This window comes from Argiope bruennichi, chromosome X2, assembly GCF_947563725.1.
Source record: "Argiope bruennichi chromosome X2, qqArgBrue1.1, whole genome shotgun sequence".
Taxonomy (NCBI): Eukaryota; Metazoa; Arthropoda; class Arachnida; order Araneae; family Araneidae; genus Argiope; species Argiope bruennichi.
This window is the reverse complement of record NC_079163.1, coordinates 54,122,722-54,137,297: the sequence shown is the minus strand read 5'-3', so window position 1 is coordinate 54,137,297 and position 14,576 is coordinate 54,122,722. Positions and strand designations below refer to the sequence as shown.

Below are 14,576 nucleotides of genomic sequence, written 5' to 3'. Positions count from 1 at the left end.
AACGGCACTAAACCGTTAAAAACAGTTAAAAATTCGGCAGTTTTTATTTTTTAATGTCAGTAAATTTTGAAAAAAAGTACAAAATGTTATTTCAGGTTTTTATTGAAATGATTATTTTGAGCATGGAATATTAAAATTATTAGAATTTTTTCGGCTCATGTGAATCAAAATAAAAAAAGTTGCAAAGTTATACCAAAAGTAAAGGACGGATGAAGACAAAAGTTCATAAAAAAATTATAAAATTAAGTACCGGTTCTAGATCTATACACTTGCATTTCACAAAAAACAGTTTTATAAGATTATTTTTTTATTCATTCCCTGAAGGCATATAAAATAATTTCCAAGAAGAAAATAAGCTTTTGTAAATACCATGTTCATAATAGTTGAAAACGTACGAAACTGAAATTGAGAAAAGTTAGAAATAGAAATGAAAGTTTTCACTTTGACTGACATACTATATCCTCAATAAGTATATGAATCATGCATAATTCAAAAACATCTAAGATCAAGAAATCTATTTTCTCTAAAAGGGTGAATCCAACTATTGAAATTTTGTAAGAAATGGTTCAAACGTAGACATTCATATGTATTAAATATTTTTGCTCATACCAAAAAAAAAAAATGCTAAAATTTATGTTACCAGTGACTTTTTTTTTAAAATCCGGATTATGCCTTAATCTACATTTTTGATTTATTAATCGACATTTTTAATTTTGCAGTTCAGTGAGTACATAAACTTTTAATTATGATTTACTACTTCCCTCTTTCTCAAGAAAAAAAAATATTTTCCCTAGTTTTCATTTTGAAATTAAAATTTTAGCACGAATTAGAGGAAATAAATCAATGAAATTAAAATTCCATTTCTTATTTACGTGCAATCCATTGTTTTTTGTTATTTATTTATTTACTTTTTCTTTTGTTGATCTATTATATGTTTGAATATGTTTATTTTTCTACAATAAATTCATTAAGAAACTCCGAAGGCTTTGTCATAGATGGTATGTTGCCTAAATTCCTACAATAAGAAAGTTACTTTATAACTTTAGGAATCACAATTTTTGACGTCGAGGTCTTTAACGCCAAATTTATTTCAAATATACAGCTTAGATTCGTGCAATTTTACAGCAAACTGAGCATTTGGGAGGTTCTAAAATATATTGTTACAAAATTTTTCTTCTACAACAAATACCGCTAATCAATTGTAATAGCGCAGCACATTTAATTGCTATAGTTCAGCAGCTTTCTTGCTGTCTAATTCTCCAAGTTTCTTATTTTGTCGGCGACTCCGACTCCTCTCACACCCGCCTTCTGACGATACACACAACTTCTTCCGATACACACGACTTCTTCTCCAGCTTCAGAGGTCTGTCTTTTATAGCTCCGGGAGGCGGGACTAGAAACTTCAGACCAATCAGGGCGTATCTGAGTGTATCTCTGTTATTACTGGATGGATCATGAAACTTCTCGAACTTTCCGGTATTATCCATTTAGTCGCCAAACTCGCCAAATTCAACGCCAAGCCGCCAAATGATCGCCAAGTTAATCGCCAACCTCTGAGTTCATTGACACGGCACCCGCTCAGCACACACAGAACAGATCGTTCAACGGTCTTTCTTAGGATGACACTATTCATCTTGCTGGGAAGCAAAATTACAGGTTTGTAATAATATTGAAAAATTTGGTTTAGATAAAAAATTTAATTCTTTCAAAGAAAAAAAGTAATTCAATATTTAAGAGAAGATAATCAAAAATGGTTGACTCTTTTAAAGAAGTTAAATAATATCAAAACCAGATATGATCAGATAATTATTGAAAACTAGACCAAATTAAAATATATTACCAATATGGGACTTCAACGGAAAATGAAACATACGGTACATCTCTACTGCAGATTATATCAAAATAAAAATGTAAATATTTTATTAAAGGATAAAGGTTGAAAGATATTTTATTTGCTTGTTTATTTTTTTATTTTATTATTATTATTATTATTATTATTTTGGAAATTGCAGTTTGCTTATTGCATTCATATTTCTAGCATTTTCAATAACATATATTAATACTGCAGTACTCAAATTATACGAACTCAAATTATATGAATTATGTATTAAGTTATTTGGATCATTTTGCAAAAAACAAAATCTATTAACGAAGTCATCCAGAAAGAAGAAAGAGTAGACAGTGAAGAACTGACTTTGGCTGACATATTGTGGTTGTAAAATTTTAATAAAATATGTAATTATATAACATGGGAACAGCTTGTTTGTAGTCATTAAATTAATACATTAACAACCCATTTCATTTCTTAGGCCACTAAGAAATAACGTTTTGTTTTCATCATCAACCCAATTATGAGATATTCAGTTATCTGATTCAGGTCTAGTACAATTAAGTCAGAAAACTGGAATTCTGTATGTACAAAAATTATACGATGGTCTTATGTTTCATTTTAGATTGGCGGAGATGTATATATAAATTTGAATATCTACAGCTCTTGTTTGATCTCGTAAAATCTGGTAGACATATTATTCAAAACCTAAAAAAATCATTGAAAATAATCAAATCATTGAAAAAACATCAAAACTTAAAAAAGTCGTCTTCGAAAAATATTTTCTCAAAACATTAACATTTTTGCAATATTTTAAAATACAAAGAATTAAAATTTTTAATGACATCAATTTCAGTTCTGTACAATTTTTATATAATCTTAATATATTTTTTAAAATTTAATTAGAATATATAATCTGCAACAACATTTTATTGTTACGATGACAGCGTCGAGATACACTGTTAAAATTAAGATTTAAAAAAATGCTTTCTTTAGGGTCAAAATGCGAATTAGAATTTTCACTTCAGTTTTTATTTTATTGTATGCACACTTTTTAATTTACACCTCCAGTAATTTATAGTGAGATGATTCCATTAAATCATATTTTTCAATTTTATAAAATAATAAGTTTTAAATTTGCAGGTAAAATAAATGCATAATAAGGTTTAATGCTAAAATAAACTTTAAATAAATGCATTCCATATTAATTCAACAGCGAGGAAAGTCAATATTCCAGGCGAACTAGTCACCAAAGACGGTTAGTTATTTGATAAAAAATAAAATTACGCATTATTAAAGTAAACGTGCGGTATGATGGCTGTTTGATTCTTATTAAATCGACCGACTGAATTTTAATGATACTTGTAGTTAATCGTTGACATTTTTAATATATTTTGAGTGCTTTTAAAATATTTTACATTATATATAATCTCATATCTTTAGAGGGTTTTTTAATAAAAATATATTAAATTATCAGACTACTCTAAAATTTTTTAAACTTATAGATATATAATTATTAATATTTAATACAATATTCTAAGCACTGGTTTCATTTTTTAATTGCGAAAATTGACATAAACTCAAATTAATTTAAGACCAAATTCAAACAGAATTTATTCCCTTTTTATTTTGAAAATCTCAATCAACTGCAATTTTCTAGTCACAAAAAATTGATTGCAAATGATTAAATTTTACAATATTTACTCTTTCCGTTTAAAAAGGGTTAAGAGGAATTTGATTAAAAGTCATTTTTCATATAAGATTTTAAAGAAATAAATTATTTAACGTTATATGATTCAGAGAAAATAAATGTAAACATTAATAAGCTTAATAAGAAATATAATTACCCCCTTATAAAGAGTAAACACTTAAAAGTCTATTTTCACATTCAATTTATTAATATTAGCAATTTTACATAGTTTAAATTTTATAAAGTTAATTTAGTAAAAGATATTTCTGTCTACGAATATTAACTATCAAATATCAAGTAAAAGATTGTATTTTCTAACCAGAATAATAAATTGAAAATTTCTTGTTTATGCTTGAGGAAGATGAAAATATCATACTAAGGCTTTCTATACTCATACACAACTTTTGAAACAAATCAAGAATCTTAATTACCTTCTAAGAATATATTTTATATTCTTTTAGGTTAACATGGTTGAAATTCGTTTAAAATAACAAAGACGGCGGTTACTTGAAATTACGAATAATGGAGCTAACACTGAATAAATCATTTTCACAATTCCGTGTACTAGTTAAAAAATCAGTCACGACCATAGTATTAACATTTTTTTAAAAATTTATTCACAAAGTAAAGTTACTTATAAAGTGATGTTTTAAAAATGATTTGGCAAATATTTTACAAACTCTTCTATACAAGAAAAATTGTTTACGTTAGGTTCGATTGCAAAATTTTAATAAGGAAAAAGAACTCAAATTATACCTGAATTATATATAAATATATATTTTTTCTAATATTTTGAGGAAATTCTTTGAATTACGTGGGTCCATTAAAATCAGAAGATTTTTTTTAAAAAAATCATGAATTATAAAGAGATAAATTAAGCGTGTGATAATATATGTTTTTCCAACCATTATATTAAGATATATATCAATGCGCAGTTTTATTTTAAATCAGGGAATTTTTAAAAGTTTTTTTTAACACATCAGTTACATTGGGGGTCACCAGTGATCGATATCTGGTTATTTCATTGGCGACATGAGGTACATAGATCATTGACAAAATAGATTGATTTTTGAGTTCAGCGGTGCCGGTCACAGTTTCTTTGTATTTCAATATACAAATGACCATGTGGCACTTCAACATATTGTTGTGATTTGGTTTTAGAATTCCCGATATATTCTCATTTGTACTAAAATTATTATATGAGTGTAGTACATAAAAAAATGATTAGAAGTTAGTTAAAATATGACTAAAATTATCTTATAACTTCAAATCAGCAATCCGCGCATATAGATATATATATATAACAAAAGTATTAAAATCAAGTTAATAGGAAAATCAAATAAACCAAAAAAAATTAAACCAAATAAAAAGAATCCGGCCTGAAGACTTTTTCAAGGGTCACCCTCAGGCAGGGATTCAAAGAAAGGGATTTTTTCTGTAAGGAAATGCAGACATTTGTCTAATAATGATTCCTCGTGACCCGAAAATCCCCTGAAATTAGGGATTTACAGGGGACTTTCGGGTCACGAGGAATCATTATTAGACCTTTGTCTGGATTTCCTTACCGAAAAAATCCCTTTCTTTGAATCCCTGCCTGAGGGTGACCCTTGAAAAAGTCTTCAGGCCGGATTCTTTTTATTTGGTTTAATTTTTTTTGGTTTATTTGATTTTCCTATTAACTTGATTTTAATACTTTTGTTTCAATTCATCTGTGTTTTAGAAGTAGCTGCAGTTGCGCTCTCTAAATACTATGAAGTTTCTTTCCTTTTCCTTTTTTAGTTTTAGTTTGAATAGGTAATAATTTTTAGTTGCGATTTCGAAACTGTTTTGTTTCGTTTTCATTTTAGTTTCGTTTTCAAACTATTTCTTACTTTAGATTGGTTTCTATATATATATATATATATATATATATATATATATATATATATATATATATATCCTGTATCTCAGAAATATCTCTAATGATTTGGATCAAATTTTATAGTTAAATAAGGTTGTACTTTTTAAGTTTATCTATATAGATGTCTTTCCTGGCAAAACGCGATTTTACACACACAAGCATTTTTTGATAACTAAATATTGACATGTGACTATGCATGCATACCCTGCATAATCGTATCAGATATAGTTTAGTGGTTAGCATTTTTATCATGTTCGATTTCGCGTTTGCAATTCATTAAGATTTCGCTTATAATTTTAAACCAGCCATAGGATTATAATTTATTTATGATTTTCCGAAAAAACAAACAAACTGGGGAGTGAAGTTAGGTCCCCCAAGTACTAAATTATCAATGATGTTTATATATACTCACAGCCTGAAATCCAATATTCATTCTTCAAATAATTTATATGAAATCAATATGTTAAATAAATATATGAAATAAATATGTTAAAAATAGTAGTCAGCTATCTGACAAATTCTATTTTGCCAAAGAGAAACAAACATTTTCATCACCAGTTCCTAATGTAAGAGTGTAAATAAGGGACATAATTTAAATATTGCTTGAATTAACTGAGTTAATTTATAATCTTGTTGTAAATTATTAATGATTATCATTATAATTTTCGAATATTTTTACAACTGCATGAAATAATTTAATTAGCTTAGCCTTGTAATTTAGTCCCAATCTGAATGATTTCATATAAATTCACAAATTCACATTAAAACGAATTATATTATTAAAAAATGGATGTATAAATGCAATTTTCCTCTTGGCAAAAGAATTTGGAAATATTCCAAATCGTTGCATATAAATAAAGTTTAAAAATCATTTGCCATTTGAAAGTTAATTCGTCGATATTTTTCTACCACAGAAATATAAAATAGGATATGTGTATTACAAAAAAACACGTATAATTCTTTCAAAAAAATTAAAAAATTCTTCCAATATTTTTAGGATTGCAATTCTTTTCTGTTTGAACACAAGAAAGTAAAAATTAACCTTTTCTTTTTGAACACAAGAAAGTAAAAATTAAATCTACTTACCTTGGTATATAGAGTACTCTTTCGGCAACTACAAAGCCAACAGTGACGAATACGTTAGAAGCTGGTAAGAAGGGTAACACCAGAATACACAGATACAGCAGCATTGTATTTGCGTCCGCTTTCTGAAAATAAAGATTAGACATATATAATACGAGAACACCACATAATTTGAAAAAAAAATTATCAATTGGCTGTTTGAACGAAACAAAATTAATTTTGTTCTTTCCGTAACTTTATTTTATTTCATTTTGCTCCTATAATGTTGCTTTACAACTAATTCATACGAGGCACATGGGAATTTCTTTCCAAATGTTGATGACAGTTTGAACTTTAATTTATTCACTTCAAAGAATTAAATTTGAATATTTATTTAAATGCAGTAGTATTTTTAGATTCATCTTTTGGAAATTGTACTACTAACAGTTTAAATTGCTTAAACATGGTTTTATTGTGTCTATTCTATTTTCTGTGTATTTTGATGATTCTTGTGGATTTTTTCGACGAATATTTATTTCTGAAAATTCGTAGAAATTTATTTGATTTTTCATTAGCATTATTCTATTGAGTCACTTTAAAGTTTACTTTCTCTTTTCCTAAAATTCGGATTTATTTTAGAGTCTCTGTTGAGGTTCCATTGTTTTAAAAAGTACAAAGAATTTGTTATTACTTTTTTTAATATAAAAAGTGAACGGTACAGAAATTATTTAGTAGTTTAATGAAGTTTCTTGTCATTTACAACCTAATTTATTTTATCTTAATTAAATCAGTTCCTGTTTGGAATCAAACGGGAAATATATAGTTTATTTAAAAATTAAAAATCCATAAAAATGAAAATTTTAGAAATGTTCTAATTTAGTTTTGCCCTTAATGATATCACCACTGAACTAGATAGTTAGTAAAGTGGATAGTTTCAAATAAAAGAGTAACAATACTTGAACATTAAAAAGTTGAAGCATTATTAACACTTAGCATGTTACTAAAGAGCATACATTTTCTTTAAGTCATACTTTGATATTAAATATGAAAGAAATTATGCTCATAAATTGATTTGAATCAATGATATAAATCCATATAGTACTATGTGTTGCAGAGGTTGAATCTTTCGTTCTGAACCACTATTAGATTATATGCATGATTGATTCCTTAAAATGCCATTTTAAATCCAGACTAAAGCTATTTTAGTGCTGACCTCTTTAGTTAAAATCGGCGTCAGTGAGAGGACAAAGCACAGGAAAGCACAGCACGCCAAAATTGCATATCATAAATGCAGAAGAATATTTGACCTCCAACGAATATGAACTCTACCAATGCCGCGATTATGATGGATTTTTATCGGAATCGGGTATCAGACTCACTGCCTTCCTATGCTAAAACCCAAAATTATGTATCAGGCCATTCCCACTCAAAAATTTTAAATTATTCAAAATGAATTTGATCTTATTGAATATCACACTTGCATCAGTCGGATAGCAAAGAGAATAATAATAAAAAAAAGCACAAGATAGCATTCAAATAAGGTGCATTAGCGATTAATTTCTATAAACTAAAATATTATCAAAACAATTCCTTATCCCGATTTAAATACTTGGATAAAAAAAAACTTTAAAGAAGTTTTTACTTGCAATGGTTTAATTCATTGTATCAGAATCATGTTTTGAAACAAGTTAAGAGTTGTTGAAGTTTACATAAATTTCGGTTAGATTAAACACGAGATCTATTTTGGATAGGTTTTGTGGTCAGATTGCCAAGATGACATTTACGGCTGCGTCCCATCCGAGGACCATACCAACTTTCAAGCCATATCAATGGAAGAATTATTGGAAATAAACATCTAATTCTGAAGGGTTATTGGAAATGTACATCTAATTATGAAGGGTTATTGGAAATGAACATCATACTCTGAATATTGGGTAAATAAAGAAAAGTGAAAAATGAACTAGTACCAAGCAATTTAAAACTTTTGAATCATACTTTATGAAGAAGGTACATTTGGTATAAGTTTTTTCACGTATAATTAGATTAACGATTTATTTATTGTAAAATAATCTAAAACAGCTTCATTTATGTACTACTAAAAATTTATTGAGTAGAAACATGTATTGTTAGAAAAGCAATATACTAAATTTTGTTAAATAAAATATACAAAAATAGATTATTTTTTAAAGAAATCATTTCATCCATTTTAACAACAAGAGTACTAATTTATTTTATTTCAAAGTTGAAATCCACCTCTAATGCTTTTAAGAAATGCAAGTGAATCTTGAAGGCATTTTATCAATTTGGATCGTAATCTACTGCACCTTAGAGAGTGGCAAAATATATTACGATACTTGTTAAATCAATTACATTAAACCTATTTCGTTTCAACTAACGAACTGTGGAAATGCAGGAGAAAATTCCTTAATATCTTTTTGGATTAAAGAATTACTTCGTTCGGCGTAGGAAAAAAATATTAGTCTTTAAATTTCTGAACGGCAGAAAAAAACATTTCATCAAGGAAGAGAGTGGTGGCAAAAAAAGCTTAAATTCTTCAATTCTTTTGTCTTTTTGCTTTCCTAAGTGTGAATTTCTGAAAGGAAAAGCTCTTTTTTCCACCAAAAAGGCTCTTGGCTCAACGCCAGACAATTACAACTCATCTTTCAAAACTCAACTCTTTCAACTCTGAAATCCAGGAGTCAAAAAAGTTCAAAAAATAAATTCTTCTCGAACAGAAGTTTGAGTCAGTGTGGGACTAAATCATCGATTCTTCAAACAATGTATCTGGATTTGCTTTACGATGGGTAAGAGGAAAGAAGGAAATATCGGAAGAAGGACGAAGAATGTTTATGGAGAGGAACAATTTCCATTCCAGATTCACTTTCTTCTTTGTCATCAGAGGTAGGCAATTGGAACAGAATGGTATTTAAAGTCGACATCGGTCTAGAAAAGAAGAAGTGCTTTTAAGACTTCTTCGTCTGGAGAGGCAATCCAACTGGTTTCTAATATCCCTAGTCGACATAGAATATGAGCAATTTCATTGAAATTCTATAATGGAGTAACCAGAATTTGAGTTTCGACAACAATCTATTTGATGGTATTGCGAAGAAACAGAATGTTCCATATAATAACAAAAAACGTTATATACATCATCTATAAATAGTGGTAAATATTTAAAAAAATTTTTTTTATTTAAATTTGAATTCGTTTTAGTCACTAATATGTCATTGATTACTTTTGTATTATGAGATCGAAATTTTTATTGAATCAGATTTTTAAGAATTTTCTTGTTGCTTTATTTTTTTAGGAGATCGTATTTTCTTTATATCTATACGGAGTTTATTTACTTTGAGTTTTATTACCTAGTTAAAAGTTTGAGCAAAATATCTTAGAAAGTGTTAAGTGTTATTTTAGACACAAATATATTCCATTCGAAAATAAATTACTGTTAAAAATATTTAATCTTAAATAATAATAAAATTTGAAATAGGTTATCACTTTAATTAAAAATCTCGGATTCTTGAAAAATAAAATTGGTAGCATTTTTAATAGCATAATTCCAGGAAAATTAGAAGACCATTTAGTTTTAAAAATTAAAATTTCAACAAATTATTTCAATTTTGACCTGAAGGATTTATTGAAACGGAAAGCGATCTTTAATCCAACATGTTCGGGACCACGGCCAAGCCAGATTAGTAATTTTGCCGGATAATGGAAAATCAATATAGTTTTATCGGGGAAACCAGAAAAAAATTAACAAAGAAACGACATTTAAAACAAGCTTGAATATGTTGCTCTATATCAAGAAAAAATTTCACATTAGCGTTCCTGTTTAGGAAAGCCTTCTCTAAAACTCATTACAATTTATAAACAGTTTCCCAAGTTCTGTAGCGTTATAGCGTTTGTCGGATTCGTTTAATTTTATAAATGTATTATTTAATGCATCAAAACCTGTTTCCTCCAGATTCTAGTATCCTAAGCGATAGCGTCTTCTTTATACAATTCTTCTTCCTGCACCTGAAAGTCTTGTGGGGATTCACAGTACTTAGTATAAACGGTTCGTCATTCACTTCTGCTGCCCCTAGCATACTTTTATTGATTTAAATCCAGTCAATAACTTCTTCTCGTGGTATATCTGTGAAAGGGTTGCTTGGCACAGCTCCTACCAAATCTAGAACTATACTTTGTCTATCATTGGTAACGTTTGGATCATGATTCGCATAATCATGATCAAGGCAAAACTCGGAACGTGAGCAACTTGATTGGTCGAAGATTATAAAATGTGCCGAACCAAAGAATGCCGAGTTAAAGAACATCGACTGTATCTCAAGATATAAATTTTTTGTTCATTCAATGGTGTAAATTTTTTCTAAAAGGTATAAATTCCCCACTGTAGATATTGCATAAAATCTTTTCTTTTTCTGATACAGGAATTTAGATTCCAGATCACAATATACCATAACTGCAGTTTTTATCAGTAATTTAAAGCACAGAATCAATTATTGATAGCGTAACAAAACTTTTATTCAAGCTCATGGAATATTTTTGCTTAGTAGAAATTGGATTACTAAACAAATATTTAGCCTTTTCTTTTTCGCAAGAAAGCTAAACACTTTCAGAAAGCCAATAAAAAAAATACTTCTTTTTCTTTGAAGATAATCTTAAAAAAATCAACGTAGGATTTTAAACAAAGTTGGAGCACTGTGATGTGACGAAAAATCTTATGAAGATGTTATTAGTGATACAAATGATTATAATCTCTATTTATCAAAAAGCAGCTTTAATTTATCTTTAAGAGTAATAATTCATTTCGCTTGACTTAGAGCTAAGACCACAACGAGATACCACAGTCCATCAGGAATTAGTTGCTTCAGAAGTGGTAGGGAAGTCGAGCTGTAGTTTATTTTGTTCTGTACCTACCTTAGTTACCCATTCCCAAAATGAGAGAGCAATGAGGCAGTCATTTGGTTAAGATCATAAATCTCAATGTGATGCGCTTTCAAGGTTTGCGAGAGATTTTTCTTCCGTTTCCTGAAGCAAAACTTTCCAGAAAGAGAGAACTAACGAGAGAGAACGTGCTTGGGGGTTTAATAGTTGCTTTTATTGGCATGATTATTTCTTGTAGCCACTAGCATGAAGATACTAATAGCTATAACGAAAGATGCAGTTCGAATTGTGCAATGCATGTGCTGACATTTAGAAAAAAAGAAAAACATTTATTTTAATTTGAAATTTAGGTTTAATTCCTATTGTTTATTTCCCCTTATCGTTGAAACTACAATAAATCAATTTATCCTTAAGTCAATTGTATGCTACCAACAGTATAAAGGCACTGAAGGTTATAACAAACACAGTTCTAACTTTTACCGCTTTCATTTAACATGATCTTTTTCATTATTTTAAAGAGGGGAAAAAATCGAATGAGATTATACATTAACTTCCTCATGTGCACGGAATCTGAAATTTTATAAAATTATGTTTGCTCAATGACAGTATACTATTTTAACAATTGCAAACCTATCAATTATAAAGCTATTCAGAACCATACAGTCATTTAATTTTAATTAAATTTTGATTCTGTAAGATTGGCACCACATGATAATAAATTTAAGATAAAATTTATCATTAAATTTAAAGTGTTTTTTGAAACTTTATATTGTTTGACATGATTTTTAATATGCAAATGGGGATACTGTTATATATCAATATTAAAATTACATATTATATATCCTTTTAATCCCAAATTATAAAAACGAAACTGGGTTGGTATTAATTTTTCATGCTGATTTCAATAAACACTTCTATTAGCATGTACCCAGAATTCATTGCAATAAACCTAGAATGTATGAATTATTATTTTTTTTACAAATATACGTATGTGTATGTGTTTTGAATAAAAGCATATAATTCTAAAAAATTATTAAAAAAATCAATTATTTTTCCGTTAAATTTTTTTAAAAAAAACTTAAAATAGCTGCATTTTGAATTAAACAGCATCTCGGTGACTCACATCACATTATAACAATTTTGAAATAAAAATGAAAGTCCCTTTTTATCAATATATTTTTACAATGCAAAAAAAAAAAAATGGTACAACAAGTCAACAATGGTTTTTAATGGTACAACAAGTCAGACAACAGCCATCTTGGTATTATTCCAAGTTTCCAGTTTAAATCTTATTCTAGTACTGTTGTTGCCATATATCGGTCTTTTCTACAAACGTTTATCAAAAAGCATTTTAAAAAAAATTTCAGTAGTTGCGCTTTGGAAAAGGCATGTGAGGGAATGACGCCTAACGGCGACACGTTTTGACTACATGATGCACTGTAGGGATAAGTAGTATCGTCTAAATCTAAGAAAGTATTGGTTGGTAATTGTAATTTTTTTAAAAATTCAATTTTTGAGAAATATTCAATGTAAAATTGGATTGATACCACGAGGTATTTTTAATTTCCTTTATTCAACATGAGCTCGTGAGATACGTACAACATGAGACTTGCAGAAATAAGTAAATGAAACCCAAACAATGCTCAAGACAATTTTTTTTCAAAAGTTGATAACAGTTAATGAAAAAAGTTAAATAATAATACACACAAGTAACAATAAAGCAAAATTTAATTGAAATAAAAAAAGAAAGGAATAAATGTCAAATTGTCAAACAATTTCTCATTTAGAGTTGATACTCTATATATCAAGGACTAAAATAAACAAAATAAGAAGATCACGGGAATATTTATGGATACTTGAAATATTTATTAATTCGATAAAACTTGAAATATTTATTAAAAGAAGCATGTAAAGACGTCATGTTATTGATGCACTTATAAAGGGCAAATAACTATAAGAAAATCTTAAATTGAAACAAAATAAAGAAAAAAAACTAAGAAACAAAGGAAACATATTTCCTGTCTAAAAGGGTATTTTCACAACTATTTAAAGTATTGCAAATATTAATTATGAATGTCATCAATTATAAAATTAGCTATGATTTTTTTTTTCATTCCATATATTTCAATACAAATGACCTGTGAAGTCAATAAAGAATGGTACATAATGCGAGAACAGGAAATTCTTTTCATTAAATGCTTATTAATTATTTTAGAGAATATATATATTAAATACTTATTAAATAAAGCTTTTAATTAATGTTCTTAATGGATTCAAATCTGAATATCGTATTTCGCTATATGCATGTATTTTGTTTAAATGGAGCTTGAATATTTCTACGATTAAATAAACTTAAATTGGTTTAACGAAATCATAAAATAGTGGAATAGCCAGTATACAATAGAGAGACAGCAAATTTCAAAGAATGTGTTTGGCACACAAAATTTTTGAAAAAGGATAAAGTTGCTTTATTCAGCAACTTTTATTTTCTATGTTTAAGAAAGGCGTTTATTCTTTGACAGAAGATTTTCATTTTATCTTAACAAATTAGATTTGATTTAAGCTTCTGGATTAACAGAGCAATGCGAAATTTTCCAATATGCACACTAACGAACTTTACATGTTTTTTTTTAAAAAAATTTAAACAAAGTCTAAAACATTTTACCTTGTTAAAAGTCTTAAGATTAAAAATTACCCTGACCTTTATTGACCTTCTATAAACTTAATGATTAAAGTCTAAAATATTTTATCGGAGGTAAATTGTTAACTCCGGTAAAATATAATACAAAAACTCCTTATAAAACATCACAGATGAGGAGATGTAAAAATGAACTTTTTCACTGTAGTCACTTGCGATCAGTAATATGTCTAAAGTACATGTATATGTCTATAGTACAATTATAAATTGCAGCATAAGAATTGCAATTGATTGTTTAGTATGTTTTATAAATTGCAGGGGCTTTAAATTGGCGATTTCAATCAAGGAACAGGGAAAATTTTCAAATAATTGGATCAAGAATTTTGGTCTTTATAAACCATTTGAAGGACTATTTTTTCTTTCCTCACCACATTAGCAAATAAATTAAATTATGACGTACGCCGTGATACAATAAACCAATGGAATTATATTTCCCCCCAGTTCAATTAGAGACGGAACACATTAGATTTGTGAATAGAGTTAAACACAAAAAGCTTAGTAGTACAGTCTA

At 27.9% G+C, this 14,576-nt stretch overlaps 1 protein-coding gene across 1 annotated transcript in view; it reads right to left on the bottom strand.

Annotated features, from left to right (window-relative positions):
• Positions 1–14,576, bottom strand: part of LOC129960652 (protein O-mannosyl-transferase TMTC1-like) — a 295,526-nt gene that overhangs the window by 98,580 nt on the left and 182,370 nt on the right. Inside the window, exon 8 of the mRNA XM_056074201.1 lies at positions 6,505–6,626. Within this exon, the coding sequence (XP_055930176.1) occupies positions 6,505–6,626 (122 nt within the window). The remainder of the gene's footprint in view (positions 1–6,504; positions 6,627–14,576) is intronic.